The 22,533-nt window shown below is 33.7% G+C and overlaps 5 protein-coding genes across 6 annotated transcripts in view; 2 read left to right on the forward strand and 3 right to left on the reverse strand.

The window, feature by feature from the left end:
- Positions 1-101: 101 nt before the first annotated feature.
- Positions 102-4,780, reverse strand: LOC120631850 (DNA-directed RNA polymerase II subunit RPB7). Its single transcript, XM_039901506.1, has 6 exons — positions 4,643-4,780; positions 4,414-4,523; positions 2,705-2,864; positions 1,867-1,917; positions 1,408-1,545; positions 102-199 (listed from the first exon to the last, which is right to left on the reverse strand). Exons 1-6 carry the CDS (start codon positions 4,652-4,654, stop codon positions 149-151), a joined length of 522 nt encoding a protein of 173 aa, XP_039757440.1. The 5' UTR covers positions 4,655-4,780; the 3' UTR covers positions 102-148.
- Positions 4,781-5,039: 259 nt separating this feature from the next.
- Positions 5,040-14,185, forward strand: LOC120632206 (ras-related protein Rab-8A). Of its 2 annotated transcripts, XM_039902012.1 has the most exons (6): positions 5,040-5,232; positions 5,484-5,544; positions 5,613-5,817; positions 7,898-8,038; positions 8,354-8,356; positions 13,282-14,185. In XM_039902012.1, the coding sequence occupies exons 1-6, from the start codon at positions 5,109-5,111 to the stop codon at positions 13,384-13,386; spliced, it is 639 nt and encodes a 212-aa protein (XP_039757946.1). In that variant the 5' UTR covers positions 5,040-5,108; the 3' UTR covers positions 13,387-14,185. The 2 variants fall into 2 exon arrangements, with proteins under 2 accessions (XP_039757946.1, XP_039757947.1); XM_039902013.1 differs by lacking the exon at positions 8,354-8,356.
- A 119-nt stretch (positions 14,186-14,304) lies between these two features.
- On the reverse strand, positions 14,305-16,946 carry LOC120632038. Its single transcript, XM_039901797.1, has 5 exons — positions 16,747-16,946; positions 16,619-16,678; positions 16,357-16,530; positions 15,230-15,373; positions 14,305-14,808 (listed from the first exon to the last, which is right to left on the reverse strand). The coding sequence occupies exons 1-5, from the start codon at positions 16,816-16,818 to the stop codon at positions 14,446-14,448; spliced, it is 813 nt and encodes a 270-aa protein (XP_039757731.1). The 5' UTR covers positions 16,819-16,946; the 3' UTR covers positions 14,305-14,445.
- Positions 16,947-17,389: 443 nt separating this feature from the next.
- On the forward strand, positions 17,390-19,260 carry LOC120632331 (protein SEC13 homolog). Its single transcript, XM_039902179.1, has 2 exons — positions 17,390-18,071; positions 18,803-19,260. The coding sequence occupies exons 1-2, from the start codon at positions 17,502-17,504 to the stop codon at positions 19,172-19,174; spliced, it is 942 nt and encodes a 313-aa protein (XP_039758113.1). The 5' UTR covers positions 17,390-17,501; the 3' UTR covers positions 19,175-19,260.
- Positions 19,261-19,994: 734 nt separating this feature from the next.
- Positions 19,995-22,533, reverse strand: part of LOC120631957 (DNA polymerase epsilon catalytic subunit 1) — a 47,777-nt gene continuing 45,238 nt past the window's right edge. Inside the window, exons 40-42 of the mRNA XM_039901669.1 lie at positions 21,974-22,149; positions 21,026-21,158; positions 19,995-20,197 (exon numbers count right to left, since the gene is read on the reverse strand). Coding sequence (XP_039757603.1) covers positions 20,030-20,197; positions 21,026-21,158; positions 21,974-22,149 — 477 coding nt within the window. The 3' untranslated portion in view covers positions 19,995-20,029. The remainder of the gene's footprint in view (positions 20,198-21,025; positions 21,159-21,973; positions 22,150-22,533) is intronic.

The raw sequence follows: 22,533 nt of genomic DNA on the forward strand, positions 1-22,533 counted from the left end.
TTTTGTCCTTTTTTGACAGATTGTTTTTTGTTACATACTTACATATGAATTTTACAATATTATTTGAATGCCAAATAAATATAATATAAATAAAAAAAGGGTTGTGTTTCATTTTGTATTATTAACTTACAAAATAATTTAATTACAATTACTGTGTCACTAATCCTAAATAGTCGTCCATCAATGTTCCGATTGCGAACTGAAACAAATTATATTTTTTTTTAGAATTATTATATACCTACGCCACGAGATAAGACGAAAAATGGTAAGACATCTTAACCCTACAGTATCTAGCTTTGTGACTAACATTTAAATCTATTCAACCGTTATACGTGAAACTTAAAATGCAAGAGAAATGTTTAAATGCGGAATCCAGGCCAGCAGGAGAAAATAAAAAAATAAATAAAGGATTATCTCAAAAATTACTGTTGTAATGATAATTTTGCGATTATCGCTGATATAGACGGTTACTTTGTATTAATTGGGAAAAAAATCATTTGAATGCTAAGAACAACTGAATGTCATAATAAGAATGGTTTAAGCCATCACGCTGGCCAAGTGTGGATTGGTAGACTTCACACACCTTTGAGAATGTTATGGGAACTTTTAGGCATGAAGGTTTCCTTACGATATTTACCTTCACAGTTAAAGCTAGTGACATTTTGTTAAGCTTAATCTATCAGCAGTCGCTCAATTGTTTGTGTAACTTTTTACGAAAGGCCAGTTGTTTTATACCTAATTTTGTTATTTTTTTACTCGCCATAACATCGTATTTATTCGCGCCACTTTTCAAAGAAATCCGTATAAATAAATTCAGACCACCCATCTTGATTCTGTAAATGGCATTTACTAATAGTTTATCTTAATAAAAGTGTTATTTACGGAAGCTGAAGTACAAAATCAATTACATATAAACTGAAAGAATGCGGCAACAATCGCGACACAAACTTTCATCATAATGAAGAACCTTAAAAACGCACATAGCTCCAAAGTTAAAGAGGTGCATGCCGGGATTCGAACTCGATCCCCCTTAAAGGGCCAAAGCTCAACCGCTAGGCTATCGCAACATCAATTTGTAGTTTTGTAAATTACAACTGATATACATTATGGCACTTGACAGGGATGCAGGATCCCTACGTTAAAAGATGCCAACTCCACAGTTAGGCAGCATGGTGGATTTCAAACGAATGCCCTCTCTTTTATTAGAGGGGCATGTGCCCATCTGTTGGGACATTAATAGTATATATTAATGAATACTCTTATACAGATAAGAATAGATATATTATACAATAACACACACACACACTTCCGGAACACTTAAAGCTCAACTGGTAATCAAATACAAGTTATCGGCCAAAAAAGTAAATGAGGAATCAATAACTACATTCAAAATTAAAATAAACTTACAATTCCAGTGGCATCAACTCGTGTACCAACAATCTTTAATCTGATGACATCCTCTTCCTGTATGACATTATCTTCCTGTTTGCTTTTGTAGCAGGGGGGGTTAACATTAGGGCAAAACTCCATATCTGCCGGAATTGACTGCAACGTAATATTTCATCGAATTATTTAAACATGATAAAAGCAATGCCAATTGGCACTTTGGCAAATTGTCAATTGACTGGGAAGGTTGAAGAACCATTCAGTATTTTAATTAAAGCTGTTGTCGAGGTGATAAAGATAAATAATTATTAATAAAAATATTAATTTGTTAGCAGCAGCGTTCAATGTCATATTTTGTAACAATCGGCATATTAGCTTTGGAAAACCTTATACTTAGAATTTATATAAAATTCAGCTTCTGCATAGTTATACTATATGCAAAACTGAAAAAGCAGTTAAAAGTATAAAAAAATTACTTACATGATGAGAAATAAAACAGCTTAATGGACCTATTTGAGCGAACATTCCAACCTGAAAAATAACAGTTAAATTATAACAAACACTACTTGTAAATTGTTTTTTTGTGCTAAATTACAAAAGTTCTTAATGCAATTTAATGAAGTTTACAGTAATAGATGGTGCTTTCTTCATAATACATGCAAAGTCAGGTTATTAGAAAATAAATAAAAAGTTGAAAATATTGTTTAAAAATTACAATATTGTGCCACTTCTGTTATCGCGTAGGCACAAAAAGGTGGTCTTATTGCTAAAGAGTGATCTTTTTCAGACAACCTAGCGAACCAACCTATGGTGTAGTTATCATTGTCATACATAGTGATAAGACCTCTGTCGCTTTAGTGATAAGACCGCCTTTGCACACTCTAATTTATTTTCTAAGATTCTTCTGTATTTGTGTTTAACTTGTATAAAATGTGTGTGTGCAATAAAGACTTCAAACAGACAAACAAAACAAACATATTTCTGCATAGAACCTAGTGCTTCTTTTTAGGTGTAAAAGCAATGTAAATTGTAACTTTATTAAAATCTGTTGTTTGTTATGCATGATTACATGACAAATATCTTTGCACCCTAGCACTAAGTACTATAACTGTTTTCTTTGTGTTTTTGCAATAAAATTTTCCATTTCTATCTTTTAAGTTTTCATAATTTTTCACTTTTAAACTATGTATCCAGATTCTCAATTCATAACTAATCTGAAAATCTCAAATTAACATTCCCAAATTAACATAACAGAGAGGTGCATAAGTTCTTTTACGGGTAGTAAAGGTATGAATTAATCAATAATCAAATAATTTACCTTATTTACTTGGGTAACTATAGCATCAAGAACTTCTCCTTTGAAGGGTCGGAAAACTATAGCTTTATATTTGACAGGGTATACCACAAATCCTTGACCAGGCTGAATAAGTCCAGCCCCTATACTATCTATTGTTGTTACTGCTATTACAAAACCATATCTGCAACAAAAAATATTAAACCATAATATCTTGTCATAAACTTGACAATTGTCTAGCACACAAACCTCTTATCTAAACTAAGATGATACGTTTTTTCATAGTCATAAGTTTAGTCACTCTTAGATTAACCAAATCTAAGGTTGAAATGCACTAGATAGGATTAGACTAGATATAAAATCTACGCTGCACAGTTAAGGCCTAGTGCTGGTAAAACTATAATTCTGTGGTAAATATCACTATTTTTACACCCTAAACTATCGTAGTTAATGGATAGATGATTTTTTTTTACACATATGTAGTTATAATTGACGGACTTAGCCGATGGCCAACTCGATGGTGAGAAAAATGGTCCCATATAAATAGAAAATCACTTTGCAGGGCGCCCAACTCGCCCAAGGTATACATCCTACTAAGTGCTACCCTGTGCCTCATATGCCTGTACTGTACAGGCTGTACACAAGTACACCTAAAACCGGAACACAGCAATGCTGCTTAGCAATAGTACTTCCCCAGACAATAGGCAAGGCAATAGTACTTCTATTTTCTGCCACAAAAAGCTCTACTAATGCTACAAGTAGTGTTCTTTTCTTTTATAATTACAGGCACATTAGGCTACACACCTACACCTCAGATAGATGGACACAGGGCAGTTTGTTGCAGGATGTGTTCTTTGCATGCCCTGAGAAGTATTGCTCCGTTTATTGGGGATGGTGTTCTACTTACCCTCAAGTGGGCCATTTGCTAGGTCTGTCAATTAGAACTACATATAAAAAAAAGTCATCTATCCATTAACTATTATATATAGTTGGGTCTAAAAATGGGTTACCCAGTGATATTTCACAACATTAAAGTGAACAGATATACTCAAAATTCAGGTGTCCACCACAGAATTGTATGGATTGTTATAGTTTACCGGCACTGGATGTAACAGCACTGGTAAAGAACTGTCAGGCTAATGTATAAAATATATAGTATCATGGCAAACTTTGTTTGTTGTGGATCTTTTTTTTTTTGATGAATGTTATATTTCAATACTTATTATCCTATTCCGGACTAAGAGAAATCTAATATCATAAAAATTGGTCCAGCCGTTCTTGAGTTATAAATGGTGTAACTAACACAACTTCCTTTTTATATATATAGATGATGTAAACCTCAATAAGAAGCAAGCTGTAGGAAAACAGGTATTTACTGTGCAGCATAGATTTTACATAAAGAATCCTATCCAGTACATAAAAAAAAACAAAATTCATATATTTCTAGAAGGCCTAATACAAGCACTTTTGAAACGTCAAGTCTGTCCGTGTGTAGTGATTCTACCACCGGCTCGGAAGGCAGATTCTACCGAGAAGAAGCCGGCAAGAAACTCGGCAGTTGCTCTTTTCCAACATCAAATATTTCCATTTTACATTTTAACATTCATTTTTCTATCTTGTGAGAGATGAAAGCAGAACTTTTCACAACAGTATGAGGATACTTACGAGTTTACAGGTATTGTAAAAGAGCAGCTCTGCGAGCTACCTGTAAAACTGATAGAATATTTACTTACTTGCCTGTACATGTCCCTTCTACCTCTGTATATAGCTTCTGTTTTACTGTGTCTAGTAACTGGGGCCCAAAGTATCGAGGATGAAGTAAAATCTCGTGCTCTAAAGATATCTGCAATATTATCCATATCAATAGGTAAGAAACTTGGGTACAGAAAAACTGGCGCTTTTTTTGACAAGACCAAAACAATTTCATTATAGTAATAAAAACAATGACAATCAAGGACTTACGTGATAAAACATCGTCAGTGGTAATTTATATTCATCAGTGGGGCACTTTAATACATTATGAAAACGTAAATAACAAAAATGTTTTACTTATAGTAGCAAATGCATTGAAACGTTTCCCGTTCGCCTAATGCCGCGCCGCGCTTCTCTGTCACTGTCAAGTAGACAATATGACTTTGACTTTTTTATATTATTGCTAGGTACTATATTCTTGCTGATGATAATATAATTATTTATTTTGAAAAGAAAATGGAGAGAAGAAATTTTATTAGGTACATTTCTCTAATATGAGCTAATTTAATAATTTGGGCTTTTTTATTTGAAATTAATAATCCATTCGTTCATCCATCATGTTCGGTTTTGAGCCGAAATTGACATTTCAAAATTGCCTCGTGGTACATCACTAGCGATTACTCAAAAATGCCAAATGAGTGGTTGTGTATTGAGTATTCTTTGAATAATATAAAAAATGGCAAAAACTTACGATTATTTATTTAAATTACTCTTAATAGGTGATTCTGGTGTGGGAAAAACATCTATATTATTTAGATTTTCCGAAGATGCTTTCAACATTTCATTTATATCCACCATCGGTAAGTGGTCTCAGTCTTTGTATCCAAAGGTTATTGTCAGACAAGTTGTATTTTTTTATACGTGCGTAATTGTCATCGAACGAGATTTTTTTGTTGCATTGTTTTATTTTTTCATATCAATATGTATATATGAAGGGTGCGGCTCTCGGTTTAACGGAACCCGTAGTGAGTTTAGCGAGTGTACAGTTTAATGACATCATACACACTAATTTTAATTAATTGAACCTAGTTTACCAGTTCTCTCGTTTCAGGTATTGACTTCAAAATTCGTACAATAGACCTCGATGGCAAAAAAGTAAAGTTACAAATATGGTAAGTTTTCGTTCAACATATGTGCTAAATTAGAAAACAATAGGTGACTTAGTTTATACTTGTTTTAGGGATACGGCGGGTCAGGAAAGGTTCCGTACGATAACGACAGCTTACTATCGAGGTTCGATGGGCATCATGTTGGTTTATGATGTTACTAATGAGAAGAGCTTTGAAAATATCAAGAATTGGATAAGAAACATTGAGGAAAATGCCAGTGCTGATGTTGAAAAAATGATACTTGGCAACAAATGTGATTTAGATGCTAAAAGACAGGTAAAGTATTATTTATGTAAATGTTGTTAATATTTAAGCCAGCAAATCTGGCACATTAGAGCAGCATATTAGGTCTAATGGTGCTGCTTTATTGAACATTTCCTAAAAATATTTCAGATTTTTTTTTTGGATTTGCTACAATACTTTTCAATGTTCCCACTAGTACTGTATAAATAATGTTTCATCATCATTACCAGCCCACTACATGGTATGGATTTCAGAATGACTCTGGTTGAGGCAGTAGTCTACACACGGTTGAGAACTCTCAGGCATGCCAGTTTCCTCATGATGTTTTCCTTCACTTCAAGGCAAATATAAATATTTATTTAAAGACACATGATAATTAATCAATTAACTAAATTTGCTCAAAGTAATGTTTACATTATATTGAAACATTTGCTGGCTTTTGGTACAATTGCAGTGAAAGCCCAGTGAGAAGGACTTCTTTCAGGGGGCCTAGTTTGAATCCCAACCTGCACGTCCAACTTTTCCAACTAATGTGCAAGTTTAAGCGATTAAAATATCACTTGCTTCAATAGTGAAGGAAAACATTGAGAGGTAACCTACATGCCTGAGAGTTCTTTATAATGTTCTCAAAGGTGTGTGGAGTCCACCATCTTGCACTGGGCCGGCGTGGTGGACTAGGGCCTTAAACCCCTCTCAATGTGGGAGACCAGTGCCCTTCTTCTTCTCTCTCTGGGCTTGTCTCCATACTTGGTCGGACAGAATGTTCCGTTGTACTTAGTACCACTCCTCGCTGGGTCACTCCAGCCAGCCAAGTTCACTCCAGTAGCTTAGCAGGCCGCCCAGGTAGCCCAGTGGACCAGTGCCCTTTAGTTGGATTGTAATGGTTGGATATGATGATTATGAGTGACAAAATTTCAACTATCTGCAATGTAACAGACCAATTAAAATATGAGCATAAATCATAAACCCTCCAGTGGTTGACTAAAACAATGTTGGTGAAACAAATTAGATACTTTTCATCTTACCAAAAGGCACATATATGGGTGTCATAGAAAACAGAAGAAGGTCTTTGCTCAGCTTTGGGGTAACACAATTTGAAACATTTACTGTTTATATAAATATTATGCAACTCAGATAAAACTTATAACAATAGAAGGAAACTGGTTTTCCTCATTTCATTATAACATTGTATTGTATTGTTAGATGAAATCAGGTTAATCAATTAGTCCAGGTCATGACCAGTGCTCTTTTAAGCCACAAACAAAAATACCAAACAATAAATTTCAATAAAGTTCAAAAATACTTTGCATGAATTTTCACACTTGAAAATGGCACAATTAAACCAAAATGGCAGCCTTTATTTAATTTTTTTCAAATAAATGATGATGTATCCCTCACTCTGGATTTACTCCCCCTATTTTTGTTTGCTATGACCATGAGTGAACAGTTTTACCTTGTAATTTTCTTTCTTTATTTTTTTGGTTTTTCATTTATTAAATAATACTTGCTATAGATAGATAGATACACTACATTGCATACAAATATATTCAAAAAACACAAAAATGGCAAAATAATATTTTACCTATAAATTTTTATACTTAAAATCCCATGAAATCCATAAAACAAGTTAATATAAAATATTTTATATTTTAGTAACTACTTATATACTTTTGCATAAGTTAGAATGCATTACTAGTCCCAACTAGTAGAGGTGCTAATTTGGTTGCACCCATTTAAAAGTTAGTAACTTCCTGCTTCCAACATTTCATAAGGATGTTGCAATTTTAGATCTGTCACTTTATAATTTGGTACTACCATATTAACACCAATTATAATTTATTGTTATATCACAATTACCAACATGCAAAAACTCTGCTACATTTCAAAACATGTATGTATAAAATAGTTTAAAGTTCATTTCTTCTTACCAATCTCATAATATAAAAATATCGTTTTGAAAAAAATTGAATAAAACACATTTTCAATAAACAAAAAAAGAAAAAAATAGTTGTTTTATAAATTCTACTATAAAAAAAAGTAGTATATATTAATTGGGATGTATATTGCATTTAGGTATTCATACATAAATCATATGTAATTATTTTATTTACAGGTTTCGAAAGAGCAAGGTGAAAAATTAGCTATAGAATATCAGATTAAATTTGTAGAAACATCTGCAAAGGATTCCTTAAATGTTGAGTATGCATTCTACACATTAGCAAGAGATATCAAAGCAAAGATGGAGAAAAAACAGGTATGTCACTATTATTCTATGTATATTAAGGAACTTTTAGTCTTGCATTTAAAATGAATTGAAATATTATGAATGTTAATTTTATATAAAAATATGTTGTGTGAAAGTTTGTAACACACTTCAACAGCTGAATGGATTTTAATGATATTTCTCACAAAGGTAGACCATGTCCTAAATTAACATGAGTTAATTTTTATATATGTTATATGTTTCTAGAGTTTAGTTCCTATTTCCATAAGTAATTTTGCTGTCTGAATTTAGCAATAATAATTCTAATTAATATATTCTTTTGTTTCATGGCAAACTTGATAACAGAAGGTAAAATACTTTATTGATGTTGTTTTGTTTTGTATTTTGATGTTGCATCGCTGTGATAGATTTAAATATTGTTGTTTTTTTTATGTAACTACCTTCATCATTTAGTTTATGTTGGTTTACTTGCGCTGAAATTCATTCAAATAATATTTTATTCCTAACTAAACATAGATAACATTATTTTGTTAGTGTGATAAAAATGACCATACAAATTATAAATCTGAATATATTATGTTCATGAGTCAGTTACTTTTATCTAATAAAAACCTACTGACATTGCTTATTCATATTCCAATTTAAGTTATGAATTCATGTAAATTATTGTAATTCTTAGAAACCGGAAAAGTCTTTTTGTTTCTAAATACTTATCACTGTTTTATCAACCCCATAACTATAATAAAACTGTAATTATAGCTTGCAATTAACTGCATGTAGCAGTGTTAAGCTGATTTCACATTTAATTCAAATACTATTTTGATACTAACCTATATTTGAAATTTGAGAGACTGCAAAATTAAATTTTTTTTATATATGAAATCTACATAGTTTGACGGCCGCCTGACGCAGTGGGCAGCGACCCTGCTTTCTGAGTCAAAGGTTGTGGGTTCGAATCTCACAACTAGAAAATGTTGGTGTGATGAACATGAATATTTTTCAGTGTCTGGGTGTTTATATGTACATTCTAAGTATTTATGTATATTATTCTCTATTTAAAAATATTCATCAGTCATCTTAGTGCCCATAACACAAGCTACGCTTACTTTGGGGCTTGATGGCGATGTGTGTATTCAAAGTCAAAGTCAAATATATCTTTATTCAAATAGGCACATAGATGGCACTTTTGATGCGTTATTATATACAAAATGTGTACATAGCAGTGAGTAGTGATGGCGATAACTACAATCGTAAACTTAAAACTAAAGCTACAAGGGTTCCAATCGCGCCCTGGTCTAAGAAGAAGCCCACAACAAACTTAGCCGGGTGTTCTTTTTGTTATCATCATCTCACATTGTCATTAGAAAATATTTAAGAAGCAACCTGGTTAGAGCAATTTTTTACACCCAAGCTTTTTTTATCGTTTACGTAATCCTTTATACTATAACTAGCTGTTGCCCTCGACTTCGTCTGCGTTTGATTTTGTTTTTAAAGTATTCAGTATCGCTAAGCTTTAAATGAGTATAGTAGTAATATATATAACATGTGACTGCCATTTAATTATAGACAAATAATTTGCAATAAAATAAAATTGTGACTATAATTAAAAATCTAAGCTATCCTCTCTTAAGTTGGACCAGACCGCTCACGGTGAGCCAATTTAATTTTAAATCGGTTAAGTAGTTTAGGAGTCCATCGCGGACAAACATCGTGACAGGAGATTTATATATATTAAGATAGGACTTTTCTATAAGCTTTCGCTTAATACAAACTTTGAACTTCTTTAGTGACATCCCCAAGATATCAACCGGTAATTTATTGTAAAATTGTATACAATTTCCTTTAAATGAATTGCTTATTTTGTGTAGTCTAGTGTACTGCACTGCAAGTTTATTTTTGCTTCTAACGTTCAAATTATTGCAGTCACATTTTCTTTTAAATTTTGATATATTTTTGTGAACATACATTAAATTTTCAAATATGTATTGGCTATAGAGTGTCATTATTTTAACATCTTTAAATTTATCTTTCAATGACTCTCTCGGACCCATTTTATAGATCGCACGAACAGCCTTCTTCTGCAGCACGAAAATAGTGCCAATATCAGCAGCATTACCCCATAGTAAAATTCCATATGACATAATGCTGTGAAAGTAACTAAAATAGACTAGCCTAGCAGTTTCTATGTCTGTCAGGTGGCGTATCTTCTTTACTGCATAGGCAGCAGAACTAAGCCTGTTCGATAAATTATTTACATGTGGGCCCCATTGAAGTTTAGCATCTAACGTTATTCCTAGAAATACTGTTGTATCCACCGGATTCAATTCCTCATTATTAAGTAGTATAGTGGTTTTTACATGTTTAACATTTGGTAATGTGAATTTTATGCACTTAGTTTTATTTTCATTTAAAACCAAATTATTAGCTTCAAATTTAGCTTATTGTCGTAGTATATTTATTTATTTATTGAGTTACTACACTGATTTAATGTTAAATATTAACATTGTCATATATTTGTAATACATTGTAAAAAAAGTGTAATAACTAATCACCAGTTAATTAGCAAGGCCCTAAGTCTGTTAGGTAAGTCGCGATATTTTCAATCGGTAATCTCATATGCCTGTGGTGTACTGTATGATTATTTTTCTTATCACAGTTATATCATATCAGTTTTTATGTAATATATAAGTCAAGATATCGCGCTCCGTTTGGCTGACACGTCGACTCTGACTCAGGTCTTTTCGATGTAGACTCATTTGTTTTCAAGAATTACATAAACCATAGAAATATCAATTTTACTACTAATAATCACAATAATTGATGTTATAATGTTAGTAGCGGTGATAGCCTAGTGGTTAGGACTTCGGTTTCACTTACGGGGAATTGAGTTCGAACCCCGGCGAGCATCACTAACTTTTCGAAGTTATGTTCGTTTTAAACCATTAGCAATCACTAGTGATACACATGGTGAATGTACATCGTGAGGAAACCTTGCCTGCAAGGCAGTGGACTAGCGCGGTGGACCACACCCTAAACCCATCATTCTGTGCGGGACGCCATGATGGGCCGGTAATGGGTTGAACCTAGTTTTTGCAACTTAATTCAATACTCACAACACGTTAAGTCGCTTTCACGTACCCATTGTCTGACTGTTCTATTGAACATGTATCTATGATTTTGTGATTTATTTTTGTTACGCGTTTCTTGCCAGTAATTTTTATTGATAGATCATTTCAATCAATTGATTTAGTCAGAACGAAGTTATATAACATATAGACCCACGCTGTGTAATATAATGTACTAGCGTACCCAGCCAGCTTCGCCGGGCTAGATTTTGCTTTATTTTATGTAAACAATAAACTTACATCATTAAATTTTTAATTTAAGTCTCATAATTTATTAAATCATTTATTTCTCTCCGTATTCATTCTCTTCTATTCTTTTCTCTAGCGGGTAAAGATCATTATCTACACCCATGTACTGGGTGTACATAGAATAGAATATCATCATAGTAAATAAAAACTGTATTTGACAGTTTGACAGTTCAAAAATAGGAGTGCTCCGATCGTCACCAAACTTAACAGGATTACTAGCCAGGTCAATCCGGAGATTCCCTGAAAGTTTCATTGAAATCGGTCCAGCCGTTTCGGAGCCTATACGGAACATAGCCAGACACTTTCTCTTTTATATATATAGATAGATAGATAACTGATATAAAATATCTTAATATAATATATAACTGCCTCGTTGGTCCAGTGGTGAGCATGGTCAACTGCAGCTCACGAGGTCCTAGGTTTATCCCCGGATGGGGCCAATGGGTTAATGGGCCGCGAAAGAGTCGACTTAAAAAAATTGTTGTATGTCCAATATAAATGATTCCGAGATTCCAATATACATGAATCCTAGCTAAATCGATTAATTGCCCCCGAAACCCCCTGTATACTAAATTTCATGAAAATCGTTACAGCCGATTCCGAGATTCCAATTATACATATATATATATATATATATATATATATATATACAAGAATTGCTTGTTTAAAGATATAAGATATTCTAATATTTTCCCGCGTAGTTCAAAAATCTTGCTGCGGACCACAGCAACAAAGGTCAGAAAAACTGTTGTTGTTATAAATCTCTTACAGTTTGTTACTAGAGGTACTAGAGGATTACGCTCGAAACTTTTTCCGTATATCATGAAAATTAAGTTTAATTTACTATACTCCGCGAAAAACATGAGAAACCGGATGGTGATTCCATATTGACTTTACAATGAATATTGTTAAGTCTTAACAATTATTCATTGTAAAGTCAGTCAACATCTCCTGAGGGTGCTCCGGCTCCGGAGCGAAACGTGCGTAGAGGGTAGAGGGCTTGGTGTGAATTGAAGAAATTATAAATTACACCAAACAGATTCTCCTGCTTTTCGCGGAGTATAGCAAATTAAGCTTAATTTTCATTATATATCATGGAACTCCGCAAAGTAACGCCTGCTCCTATCCAAAACTTTTTCCGTTACAATAGTAACATATTATATCTTCGTAAGTGCTTGTGACAGGCCTACATGAATAAATAATTTTTGAATTTGAAATCAATGGTTTAACGCATTTGGCGCCCCTAATCACGTGCTGCCGTATACATTCGATATGTCTTTTCGAAAGTTTTAGTCATTCAATGCCACCCACGTATGTAAGAACTCGCAACAAATAAGCTCGATATTATTTCTTTTAGCTGATAAGGGAAAATCCTACAACGGGACAAAACCTTTGTATATACCAACTATTTAATGTCAAACAGCGAGTCGATTTCGAAAACTGATTAACATATTGCATCTATCGCATTTGGTTGTTATTGGCTGAACTGATGTGGCTCTTGCTTGAATTGCGTATTTACACCTATAGTAGAATCGTGACAACCAATTAGAAAGCATTACGGACGTTATATTGTCACGACTAACCTGCAGAACAATGATGTACCTATATCCACTGTTCTGAGGGCTAACCGCATACTGCTCAAAGATTTTACTACTTAATTTTACTGTCGTTCTGAAATTAGCTTGTGCGTAGTTCTGAGGATACAAACTACTGCGAAAATATCTTGTATCCTGTATATATGCTGTGTCCTCTGAACCATGCATGACCACAATGTATGGAAGACTATAATATGAATTTAATTAACACGTGGGTATTTTTGGCACTATAGACTGAATTCCTGTACTTGTCTTGCACACTTATTACGCGCGTTTATGAAACGATTATGTCTTGTGTTTATAGGAGGCAAGTAACCCGCCCGGCAACAGAAGTGGCGTACACACGCTGAATGACACCGACCGGAAACGCCAACCAACGTCGTGGCTCGCACGCTGCTCCGTACTCTGACGGCCGCGCACGTACCCACGCCATATACTCTGCCACTAAAGCCATATTTTTACCGGTAAACAATGTTTCGGACCACGGCATAAAATAAGCATAGACTGCATAGCTGTCCATTAAGAATAATAAAAATCGTTTAATAAGCTCACACTATTAATTTTTTTGCGCCGCAAAATTGATATGAAATCTTTCTTTTTCGTGTTAAGAATCTCGCTACAAGAAATAAAATCATTATCGTGGGACATTGATTTTTCATGAAAAATCTTTGTCCTTTTTTATTCGAACTCTCATCATAAATTTGACAAAAAATAAAGTCAACTTTGTTTCCAGGAAATTATACCTGCTTAAACTATTTAATTTAAACGTAAATATATGTTTACCGGTGGATAAAAAGCTTATGTGAGCGTGGGCTGTCAAGTGTCAACCCACCACTATATTTTTCGACCTACAATTTTAACTGGTGCAACTCCACAAGGGGATGAGAATTGCTTTTGTATTTTTATATCCTATCATTTCGTTCGAAATTGTACAATTGTTTAATTGCAAATTTCTTTGCTTATTACAAATACAAAATCACATGTAATACACATAATGATTTGTTGGATAAATTGGAATGTTTACTTTGCCAACCAAACTTCGAAATCAGTATTTTAGATGTTGAAAAATAATAATGTTGGAAATAATTTGTAAATTCAAAAACATTCATAAACGAAATATTATTTAATTAGGCAATTTTTTTGGTATTATTGCTGCAATGCAATGGTTTAAAGGATATTATTAATTCAATAGTTTATAATTAGCTGTATTTTTTTTGCTATTTTAATTAAGATTATATATTTTAATGTAATATATACTACATATTTAATTTGAATAAACAGTGCTTTTTTTAAGATTATGGTTTGATTTTGAATGAAAAAACAAAAACAACATTAACCTTTAAAATTATTTTTTTATGTACTTTATAAAAAAGATATATCAACAACAAATATATATCAGAGAATGACCAAAAGTTCTATACATTTTATTGCATTTGATGGTACCTATAACTAAATAATTAAGTATGAATCATGTTTGTATTCGTTTTGGAGTAGACCTATTAAAAGGTAGAAGAATTAACTTTTTTCCTCCAACTAAGGCACTTCTAGATAGAAAACATAGCAGTTGTAATATTTTCTTGAAAGACAAAATCATCAAATCGATTGATAGTTGGCTTCCTTTCCGCCAATAAGTGACGTATGCTGGAATTGGTGGTAGTCTTTCTGACCAGATTCCATTTCTTAATGAGCGTGCATGGTGTTCTGCCGAGACAATCTTCGGTGCAAGTAGAGACTCTATTGTTTTCTTCTTAATGTCTTGTGGCACAGAGGCTTTCGCAAAACCAAGCTCAACTAGTTTCTGTCCAATGTCAACAGTCTCCACTGTTTTAGTCTGTAAGAAATTATTTTTATACCATATTAATTAAGTATATGAAGATAAATATTGCAGGTGTCACTTGGAACTTCGGTTGACAAATTATTTTCATAACACATTAGTTTTTTCATTGAATTGAAATATAATAATAATTATATAAAATACAATAACAATAAAGCCTTATTTTTTTTATCTAAATTTACAGAAATAACAATCTTTACAAACTACTAGTTAGTACTTGGTTAGTAAAGAAATTCTCAAGTTAGTGTTTGTCTGTTAGTCCTTGAAATGGAAATATCCTAATACTATCAGTTGAATCAAAAAAAATTGGGTGGGCAATGCGCACATGTATTTGTACATGTATGAAGTGCATGGCACAGCCAGTAACATAGTAAAATTTGCTACACTAAGGGCTTAGATGATATTGTTGAAGAGTTACCTTAGTTTGTGGTAAATGCAAAAGTACAGTGGAGACCAAGTCATCTTTGTCTCTGCCAATAGGTTTCAATGTGACTTTCTTTCCTTTAGCAACACAGTCCAGCCAGTTGACAGCATTGCCACTCACAATGTCTACTCCCCATAGCTAAAAAAAATTTACTTTTTAAGTTTCATACATAATATTTCAGTCATAAATCTATATTTCTATAAATTTAAAATGCATATAAAAAAATAAGACTGATGTGGAAGGCAGATACTAATTTCGGCATCCCGTCGACGGTAAGATAGCCGTAGCTTAATTGGAGAAACCGCTCAGGCCGCGATTGCCAGAGTCACAGGTTCAAATCCTGTCGGTTCCGAAAATTTTCATATGCATTTTAAATTAATAAGTATTGATAAATTCCTCCAAGTGTAGGTAAAAACACTAGTAAAAATTATAAAATCATAAATCGATATATATAAAAATGTTATGTTGGTTAGTGTACGCTTCAAAAACTCAAAAAGTTCTGCACCGATCGAGCTGAAATTTTAGCATGATATTATATAATACACACCAAGGATTGTTTTTATCTATTTTCCTCAACCATTCAATCGCAATGTGCCACAGCGAAGTGTGGCAAAGTACAGCTAGTATTATTCTATTTTTCAATCATAGAATAATCATTTGAAAAAAATTTGATAGATATCACTCAAATATTATAAGGTTTATATGTAAGTGTGAATATTTGTTACTCCTTCTCACTGCCACTATGACTGCAATTTGGCATGACAATGAATGTAACCTGGATTACAACCTAGAATACACATACTTTATACCCCAGAAAAATCCAATTTTCTCAGACAATTAGTAAATAACTGAATTTCACATTAGTGAGCTGAAAGTACCTAATTAAAAATTATATTAAAAAATAACAAAAAAATAAATTAACGCCTCAATAGCTGAAAGGTTGCTGTGGTGGTGGTTTTGAGGTGCAATTTCTGGGTGCCAGATTACTTTTGCTCCTTTAAGCTAAGTTGGGCAGAGAAAAGGGAGTATTACTTAGGCTATTTTTCTTTTATTAGAGATTATCACTTAAATTTATTATTATGATATCATCTATTACTTACAATTATTAAAAAGAATGTTACCTTAACTGGTAGTGGTGGTTTGCTTGAATGCCATAATGGAAGATAAATTGGTGCTTTATGGTTGATTAGAAGGCGAACTGGAGAATGCTGAACCCCAACATAAACACCTTTAAGGGGCACATGTCTCTGTATAAAGTGATCAGGAACCTTTGCAGCTTTCGAAAACTTGCTTACCTAAGAAGTCAAGATAATATTTTTAAATATTAGGTGGGTAGCTGGAAACTAGTTATATAATACTTTAAGCCAATTAATATGATATTACCGGACGGATCTTATGTATGGATATAGCCAAGCCTGCAGTGGCGAGGGCATAAACCGCTATCTGAAAATAATTATAAAGTTATTCAAAGATAGTGCTGTTTATACAACATCTTTGACCTTTCTGCATACATTTACTCCACGGTAGTCCTGTTGTAGCAGACTCTCTAAATTGTAAAACAAGCTTCCTTCTTTTTTATCCATGTTTTGTTATCTAACACAAATGCAGCTTTTCATATTTTTTTACACAATTAACTCATCAATATTTTTAAATTGTGAACTTTCCTTTTAGCTTCAACTGACAGAAGTCATAACTTTATGACATTGACGTTTCAGCCGTGCGGCCATCTCAGGTTGCCGTACTTTATTTTATGTCACCAGTTTTTTTTTAAGTTAAAAGGACATTAAATCCATTGCATGTTTTATTGCATTTCGAAGCCTGAAAACAATTGTCAAGAGTTTGGTGGGTTTGTTATATTTTGTCACTATCTGGGACAGTGCACAGATTTTTGAAATATGGAGTAAGCAGTCATTAATAACACAGTAATCACTTTTAGTCAAATATATAATCATTACGGCTAATCAATTGTAATTCACGGTGAACAGCGAAGGAGAAAAGAGTTCGCGTCATTATATTGTGCAACCTAAGAATACAGAACACTGTGAATGAGATGACTATATATTACGCATTTCGTCAAAAGTCAAAGAGGCTTAGAAGTTAGATGTAGTCACAAAACTAAAAAAAATATCTTTGCACTTGGCAACATTGCCTTCCACGTCAACTTTTTTGACATGACAGGAAAGACGAAAATTGTAGAAAAGTAATCGAAAACGTAGGTAACCAGTGTTTCTGTAATTTGCTAACTTTGTGAAGAGAAATATACAAAATGATAAGTGTATTGAATACTATCGATACGGGACATGAGGATATGATACACGATGCAGAATTAGATTACTACGGGTTAAGATTAGCGACGTGTTCATCCGATAATTCAGTGAAAATTTACGACATCAAGAGCGGTACACAAACCCTTGCCGCCGACTTGAAAGGGCATTTCGGACCCGTATGGCAAGTAGCATGGGCCCATCCTAAATTCGGTAATCTGTTAGCGTCCTGCTCATATGATAGGAAAGTTATCATATGGAAAGAGTCAGGGGAATGGAGTAAATTGTACGAATACACGGGACACGAGAGTTCTGTGAACGCAGTGGCGTGGGCGCCGGCGGAATACGGTTTGGTACTAGCATGCTGCAGTTCCGACGGCTCAATTTCCACAATAAGCTATAACCAAGATGGTGCTACCTGGGATGTGAAGAAGATACCTGGTGCTCATGCTATTGGAGTTAACTCTGTCAGCTGGTGCCCAGCTATATCTGCAGAACTTAGCTTAGATCCCCTGACTAATAAAGAAGCACCTAAGAGAATAGTATCTGGTGGATGTGATAATTTAATAAAGGTATGTATAATATTAAATACAACCAACTTATAAGAGGTTAACAATTCCAAGCGTTTATGATTAAATTTTTTGGGGACCCATCTGGCTTTTATAATTTAAAGCAGGGATTTCGATAATAGAATTTTCTTTATAGTTCATTTTAATATAGATACATAAAATTATCTGAAATATTAAACAGTATTTAACTATCATTAAACAGATGAAGATCTGAGATTTGAAATAGAAATCCTCAACAAACAATACAAATTGTCTACTATTTACTAGCAGTACAACTTGAACAATGCTTAGCAGTTGAATTTACTTTATCCTTCTAAATAAATAATGAATGCATTTCTTGCCATATGTCATTGATTTCTTAACACAATGGATTATCAAGCCACAATATGATTCAAAACAAAATGTAAAGCTCTTACCATGATGGTCTTTATTTGGATGTCTCTCAATTGCCCAAGAACATATTTCTAAGTGAAGTTACTAACATGAAGTTAGTAAGTTTTAGTATTCTATTTGCATTGGTTTATTTATGCTGGACCACAAGATATTTTGTTAATTAGACTGGGTGATGTAATATTGAATTAAGTGATAAAATGAAAAAAAAAACATGTTATAAATGAGTTTTGATTCTTGGCATTTTAAACTAGGTACTTACCCATACTTGTGGAACTATAGTAGCTCAGTGAGTTTAACTATGTTATTATCTCTATTAATTTTGTGTACTGTTATTTTTGTAGATTTGGAAAGAGCAAGGCGACCAATGGATAGAAGAGAAACGATTGGACATGCATATGGATTGGATCAGAGATGTAGCCTGGGCTCCTTCATTTGGATTACAACGATCTATGATAGCAAGCTGTTCACAAGACAAAAGAGTAGTTATATGGTCCAGCGATGACAATATCTCTTGGACACCCACAATACTTAATACTTTTGATGATGTTGTATGGAGTGTAAGCTGGTCTTTAACTGGAAATATTTTGGCAGTATCAGGCGGAGACAATAAAGTCAGCCTTTGGAGGGAAAATGCTGACGGACAGTGGTTATGCATAAGCGAAGTTGCTAAAGGACTAGGACAGCCTACCAATGATGAGAGAAGCACTCTCTAACTTCATATGATATCCATTATGCGTTATAATTATTCTAATTTTGTTTATGTTCTATTCTAATTAATGTAATATAATTATTGATTATACTGATGCAACTTTTAATTACTTACACAGCAAATAATATCTAACATGCTGTTACAAGTAAAAATTATTTCTTTGCCTGCATAGAATAGTCCTACAGAGTAACACCACAAGACTTCTCCTTTTATTATTATTGTACTACAGTATTAAGGTTTGATTTTTTCATTGATTTAATATATTTTTAAAATTGACCGTTGAGGTTTAAATATAAGTGGGGTGGTAGAAGTAGGTATACTGGCCAAATATTGAATAGGTAATGATATGTTTAGGAAAATATTGACGACTAGATGTGCCCTGCGGCTTTTCCCGCGTAAATAAAGAGACGCAACGTACCTATTATTCGAAACCTTCAATCACTTTTATATTGCCTCACGAAAATGACCAGCCTGCAAATAATGCGCGGCAACAGCACTACGTTTTAGTCGATAGCGCCGGGTAAGCAACTTGGCCAACGTTGCTTAAAGTCAGTAAATGGATGGGTGCCCGTCAGATTCGATACAGTTCTATTATAAGTATAGATTATGTTATTAAATGATTCTTATAATGCAGCCACTTTCTTAACCCCAGGTTGGTACTTATAATTACATACCTTGTTAACCGTAGTTGAACAAACAAACACATTGACTTAATAAATTACCATAGACATATTGTGGAGTAAAACCAGTCTGGTTATGGATACAAGGTAGAGAAGTATGCGCAGAAAAAACACATGAAAAAATATATATTTATATTATTTAAAAATTGCTCCTTATAAAATATGACTTAACAATTATATCACATATTACATAAATTAAATTCAATGAGTTCCAATAGTAAGGGCATTTTGTAATACTCTGCAATGGTTTTGAAGGTAGCCAGCTGCGTTTTAACTTCCACGATAGGCACTATTGTAGTGAAGTCTCCTGCGCAGTCACACACTGTTGAAAGGTTTTCTCGTTTCACCTGCAGAATTAGGAAGAAATAAATAAAGATGGCTAAGTTGAAATCACAGTATAACTTCTGGGGAGGGAAAGCCGATTCCTAAATTGTTCAGTGGTTTTTCAATTCCGTTGCAGAGTGCGATAGTTTTGTATTGATTAGTTACTTTCTTCTTCGAAAAAGGTTGATACCTAACTGAAGAACCAAAACTCCATCATACTATTTAGACTCATTACGAATCGTCTTGCTCGTAGGTCTGACAACTTTCAGTCTCCTGACTCTGAGAAAACCAAATTTCAAAAGCGCTTTAGTACCACATGCCACATCCATACGCTGCCGTAGGTTATATAGAAGATGGAAGAGTATTACCAGTCACATTTGCTTAGCATTTCTGGACTTTGAGAAACCCTTGCTTCAGTGGAAAATTGTACTGGGTTGAGGCTATTGTAGAGATATCTTGTTGCTGATTATATTTAGATATACATAAGTCATATGAACAGTTATATAGCGTAGTAGGTAAGGCTTCGGATTTCCTTTCGTGGAGACCGAGTGCAAGCCCCGGCACGCACCACTTACATTTTCGGAGTTATGTGCGTTTTAATTCAAGCAATTTAAATATCACTTCCTTAAAACGGTGAAGGAAAACATCGTGAGGAAATCTGTATGCCTGAGAGTTGTTCATAATGTTCTTAACGGTGAAGTCTACCAATCCGCACTTGGCTAGCGTTATAACGTTGTAACCTTGTGTTGTGCGTTGACTACAGCTTAATGCCTTTTTATTCTAGAAGGAAACCCGTGCCCTGTAGTAGTGGGCCGCTAATGGCTGATGAGGATGAAGTTATATGACTGTACCTGTCGACACCGGACGCAGACAAGATCCTGCAACGTGTACGTCATTGCTCGCCTGTTCATTGTCTCGATCAGCCTCCACTCTAACTCTTGATTCTCATACGCGGTACCACACGTTGGACACAGGCATACGGGGCTGGAAATATAAATATTCATGTTTAAAATTAGTCCGTACACTTGGTATAAGGGTTGTACTCTAGCAATCGCAGTGACGTTTTGTTACATCGAAACACTCAAAGAAAAACTCAAATTCATCCAAACCAGTTTTTAAATGATAGCCCACCTTATAGCATTACTTTATTATGGAAACTTACACTAATGGCAGTTTTCACCAAACCTAGGAAACGTTTATATCTGATGCTTAATAATGCCTAGGAGAAAAAAACGTGTCACGTAGCTTTTTTAAAAATAACCTTATAAATGACCGGAAAATGATAATACAAGCACAAAATACACAAATTTAAAATAACCGAAAAATGATAATACAAACACAAAATACGAAAACTTGTAGCAAGAACCATAGACAAGTTAGGTTAAAGAAAAACTCAAATTCATCCAAACCAGTTTTTAAATGATAGCCCACCTTATAGCATTACTTTATTATGGAAACTTACACTAATGGCAGTTTTCACCAAACCTAGGAAACGTTTATATCTGATGCTTAATAATGCCTAGGAGAAAAAAACGTGTCACGTAGCTTTTTTAAAAATAACCTTATAAATGACCGGAAAATGATAATACAAGCACAAAATACACAAATTTAAAATAACCGAAAAATGATAATACAAACACAAAATACGAAAACTTGTAGCAAGAACCATAGACAAGTTAGGTTAATATGAGTTGCCTACTGAGAATCGATTGGTGAATTCATAAGATTAGGTGTTATTTACTTTGGCGTTGCCTTTAGTGAAAACTGGCATTAGGCTACAAGCATTACGCTGTACGTACGGGTCTCCGTGCTGCCGATGAGTGTCACGACAGAGGTCGAGGTCACGACAGTGGTTGCACACTTTGCAGATCACCTCTCCCAGGATACAAGAGGCGCAAGGCTCCCGCCATTCCGCCGCGCTGCTAAACTCACCCACACCGATCAGCCGTAGTAAGTTACGACGCACAAGTGTCACCTGGAAATATTTTTAAATTATTTTAGAACCAGATACGTGATAAACGACTAAGACACCGGGAAGTGTATCGATAATGCAGTCGTATTTATATAAAAATACCCACCAAATTTCAAACTAATTAATAATGATTAGGGTAATTTTTATAATCCTTATCAATTGAATAAAGTATCTGTTATTTACCCACTTTGTAAAATTACTGTAACATACGTACGACCAAAAAAATAAAAAAGCGCGCAGATAGGGGTATTATAAAATTTACACGCTTTTAATTTTTTTTTCATTATTCCTATTAATACAATGACTTCGGGTAAGCGTTTAACTGATTTGTTTAATTGGAAATTTCAAAAAACTATTGTTTTTGCTTAGAAGCACAGTATTTTATTT

The sequence above is a fragment of the Pararge aegeria genome, chromosome 19, assembly GCF_905163445.1.
Source record: "Pararge aegeria chromosome 19, ilParAegt1.1, whole genome shotgun sequence".
Classification (NCBI taxonomy): Eukaryota; Metazoa; Arthropoda; class Insecta; order Lepidoptera; family Nymphalidae; genus Pararge; species Pararge aegeria.

What these genes read in the sequence shown, in the direction of transcription:
- LOC120632206 (XM_039902012.1), top strand. Translation starts at nt 5,109, where the DNA reads ATGGCAAAAACTTACGATTATTTATTTAAATTACTCTTAATAGGTGAT. An exon ending in TTCATTTATATCCACCATCG is followed by an intron (nt 5,233 to 5,483) that starts GTAAGTGGTCTC and finishes CTCTCGTTTCAG; the next exon opens with GTATTGACTTCAAAATTCGT. An exon ending in AAAGTAAAGTTACAAATATG is followed by an intron (nt 5,545 to 5,612) that starts GTAAGTTTTCGT and finishes TACTTGTTTTAG; the next exon opens with GGATACGGCGGGTCAGGAAA.
- LOC120632331 (XM_039902179.1), top strand. Translation starts at nt 17,502, where the DNA reads ATGATAAGTGTATTGAATACTATCGATACGGGACATGAGGATATGATA. An exon ending in GATGTGATAATTTAATAAAG is followed by an intron (nt 18,072 to 18,802) that starts GTATGTATAATA and finishes TTATTTTTGTAG; the next exon opens with ATTTGGAAAGAGCAAGGCGA.
- LOC120631850 (XM_039901506.1), bottom strand. An exon ending in TAGTTACCCAAGTAAATAAG is followed by an intron (nt 1,918 to 2,704) that starts GTAAATTATTTG and finishes GTTATTTTTCAG; the next exon opens with GTTGGAATGTTCGCTCAAAT. An exon ending in GAGTTGATGCCACTGGAATT is followed by an intron (nt 200 to 1,407) that starts GTAAGTTTATTT and finishes AATTTGTTTCAG; the next exon opens with TTCGCAATCGGAACATTGAT.
- LOC120632038 (XM_039901797.1), bottom strand. Translation starts at nt 16,818, where the DNA reads ATGGATAAAAAAGAAGGAAGCTTGTTTTACAATTTAGAGAGTCTGCTA. An exon ending in AGGACTACCGTGGAGTAAAT is followed by an intron (nt 16,679 to 16,746) that starts GTATGCAGAAAG and finishes AATTATTTTCAG; the next exon opens with ATAGCGGTTTATGCCCTCGC. An exon ending in TGCATTTACCACAAACTAAG is followed by an intron (nt 14,809 to 15,229) that starts GTAACTCTTCAA and finishes AATTTCTTACAG; the next exon opens with ACTAAAACAGTGGAGACTGT.